This window comes from Pseudoliparis swirei, unplaced genomic scaffold (assembly GCF_029220125.1).
Source record: "Pseudoliparis swirei isolate HS2019 ecotype Mariana Trench unplaced genomic scaffold, NWPU_hadal_v1 hadal_26, whole genome shotgun sequence".
In the NCBI taxonomy this organism is placed as follows: Eukaryota; Metazoa; Chordata; class Actinopteri; order Perciformes; family Liparidae; genus Pseudoliparis; species Pseudoliparis swirei.
The window spans coordinates 295,778-299,035 of NW_026613262.1; the positions used below are offsets into that span (position 1 = coordinate 295,778).

General features: G+C 35.9%; 1 protein-coding gene across 4 annotated transcripts in view; it reads right to left on the reverse strand.

Moving 5' to 3' along the window:
- Positions 1-828: 828 nt before the first annotated feature.
- Positions 829-3,258, reverse strand: part of tbce (tubulin folding cofactor E) — an 8,390-nt gene continuing 5,960 nt past the window's right edge. For 2 of the 4 annotated variants that reach the window (XM_056410710.1, XM_056410711.1), the window contains exons 14-15: positions 3,146-3,205; positions 2,724-2,812 (exon numbers count right to left, since the gene is read on the reverse strand). In XM_056410710.1, coding sequence (XP_056266685.1) covers positions 3,160-3,205 — 46 coding nt within the window. In that variant the 3' untranslated portion in view covers positions 2,724-2,812; positions 3,146-3,159. Of the gene's footprint in view, positions 1,237-2,720; positions 2,813-3,145; positions 3,206-3,258 lie in introns of those variants that run through there. The other 2 variants (XM_056410709.1, XR_008831095.1) reach the window with 2 other exon arrangements.

A 3,258-nucleotide genomic window follows, 5' to 3' on the forward strand; every position in this document is an offset into this window, starting at 1 on the left:
GTCCTAAAAATCACTTTATAATATCACAATGAAATTATTTAAACCAGGAATAACAATTTTTAATTTTCAAATCTTATTTTGGTGATTTACATTTTTGCAGCAATTAAGCTTCTTTTTTTTAAACATACTTTATGACACGCGACCATTATTAAGAAGCCATAAGATTTATGAAGGATGGTAAAACCAAACGAGTGTCCCCGTATTGCCAATCAGTGTGTGAACTATGATGTGTGTGTATACTAAATATATATAATATATATTTATTATATATATATTTTCATATATACAGGACTGTCTCAGAAAATTAGAATATTGTGATAAAGTTCTTTATTTTCTGTAATGCAAAAAAAAAAAAAAAAAAAATTCTCGGATTCATTACAATCATCAAAAATATTGCAGCCTTTTATTCTTTTTTTTATTATTTTAATATTGCAGCTTAAAGCTTAAAAAAATATCTCATAAATCCTAAATATTTTTTCAAAAGACCAAAAAGTAAAGATTTATAACAGCTGAGTGTTTGTTACAGCTGAAACCCTGCAGGTGTTTTTTCTTGTTAATTAGATAATTCAAGTTTTTTTTTTTTATTACTATACTACTACTTTTTTATATGATATTTTTCTTGAGAATGGGATATTTTGAGTTTTCTGTTTCTGTTTATAATCAAGCAATAAATCAAATCAAAAAGGCTTGCAATATTTCAGTTGATTTGTAATGAATCCAGAAATGATAAATGTTCATTTAATAATTTTACAATGATAAAGATGTATATAATAAATATATATCAAACTGAAAACTAAGTGATTACACTTAAATCAATGCAACACAATAAGCATTCGCAAATACAGTTTATTAATTAACTCCTTGGATTTGTTAAGCGCACTTTAAGACCAATGATTCTACAGGAAGTACAAGGGGACATGTTGCCATGCACCGCACTGGGAGGGGGGGGGGGGGGGGAGTGCTCCCAGTGCGGTTACATTTTTCGGAGGCGATGACGTCATCGTGGTGTTCATCCGTCTCCGGCGGCGGCGGCTCGGTCGGCTGCCGGAGCTCAAGAGGTACACGGTTCAGTTCCGTCTTGAAAGTTTCTGTTGTCCGTGAGAACGGGGTCTCCTCCCCACGTCTGCAGGGTCTGCCGGGTCAGGACCAGCGGACCAGCACCTGGTCTCCGTCCTCGATGGAGTAAAACTGGAGAGTCTTCATGTCGCTGTCGATCTCAAACTCTGTGCCCAACATCTAGAACAAAGAGATGAAGTCTCAGGAACTTACTCTCTATAACCTTTTATATTTTCTGGTATATAATAAATATTTATATATTTGTAAATAATTATATTATACATTTTTATTAGGGCTGTGAAACGATTAAAATTTTTAATCGGGTTAATCACAGGTTTTTGTGGATTAATCATGATTAATCACATATTACCGATATTCTCGGTATATTTTGTGAGAACATAGAGATTTATGACAAAAGACGGATATATACATTTATACATTCTTCTATACAATGGTGCTGCAACTCAGCAGTTATTTAGCAGTTTTCTTCCATATGGAACATTAATACATCTTCATCCTAAACAGAATGTTTAACCCTCCTGTTACCTTTCGGGTCAATTTGACCCCATTCAATGTTTAATGTCGGTGTTCTTTGGGGTCAATTTGACCCCAGGCTGTTTTTCACTGTGTCAAACATAAGAAATATCAACTTTTTTATTTATTTAAAGGGCTATTTAGGTAGTCAACAAACAAACATAAAGTACCTCACACTTAAACTTGGGAAGCAATATTAATTCTAATAATTTTCTGGAGGTTTTAATTGCTGGGGTCAAATTGACCCCGAGGGTAAAATATGTTAGTAAATGTAAAGGTAACAGGAGGTTAAACAGAACATTTTTCTCTTGTTTGTCAACCATTAACTCCACCATGATACAATCTAAAGGCCTCTAGTCTTCCTCTAGCAGCTGCTGAGGCAAACTGACTGTGTGGGTTTTCTTCATGAACTGGGCCGTGATGAAAGGGACGGCGGGGACACCGCTGCAAAGCTGAAACCTCACCGGCCCGGACACAGGGACAGATTGACAAGTGACTTTTCTTTTGCTCGGTCCCGATGCGCGCACGGAGCTCTGTGGCGCGAGACGGAGATCGATAAGTGTTAACGCAACGCGAAGAGACAGAAATGACATGCTGCTGTGGAGATACGATCAACAACAGACGTTTAGTTTAATAAAAGAACAAAGACGTGCTCTAGAGAACATGTCAGGGGGCGGGCCAATCTCTTTAATGTCATGCGATCTACCGACACTACGCCGCGATCGACTGGCAGGTCGCGATCGACGTGTTGAGACCCTGATCTACAGGAAGTAAAAGTCGTAACAAGGTTTCCGGAGGTGAACCTGCGGAAGGATCATTACCGATGAACAGACCGTCTGCATGAGAGCGGACAGAGTTCAGATTGAAGTGGTGTATTGGAAGCTCATTCTGCGCATGCGTTAAATGCGTTAAAAAAACAAAACTAGTTAAACCTATAATTGAATTAACGCGTTATTCTTCACAGCACTAATATATACATAATATATATTATATATACATTGTATATAATATTTGTTGTATACATTTATATAATTGTGTATATATATATATATAATATGTATTGTATGTATATATATATAAATATATATAATAATTATTATATATATTTATATACCTTCTCAAAGTCTCACCTTGGTGCTGGTGTAGCTGAGCTTCAGATCTGCTGCTGGGACCTTCAGAAGTCTGTAGAGGAGTCCCTTCACCTTCTGAACCACCATGGAGGCTGCAGAGAACACACAACGTACGCAATACTTCACTTTAATAAGCCTTGTTATTTCACTTTAACAAGCCTTGTTATTTCACTTTAACAAGCCTTGTTATTTAACTTTAATAAGCCTCGTTATTTAACTTTAATAAGCCTTGTTATTTAACATTAATAAGCCTCGTTATTTAACTTTAATAAGCCTTGTTATTTAACATTAATAAGCCTCGTTATTTAACTTTAATAAGCCTTGTTATTTAACTTTAATGAGCCTTGTTATTTAACTTTAATAAGCCTTGTTATTTAACTTTAATATGCTTTTATAAGCTCTTGACTTCCAAATTCGTTTTTTACCAAGAACTTTCTTCTCAATCGGTTTCCGGTCGGCGTCGTCGGGAAACACGAACGTGATCTCTGGTGAGGAAGAGATCAATCACCGGTCAACGTCACATCTCCTTTAGGGTTCA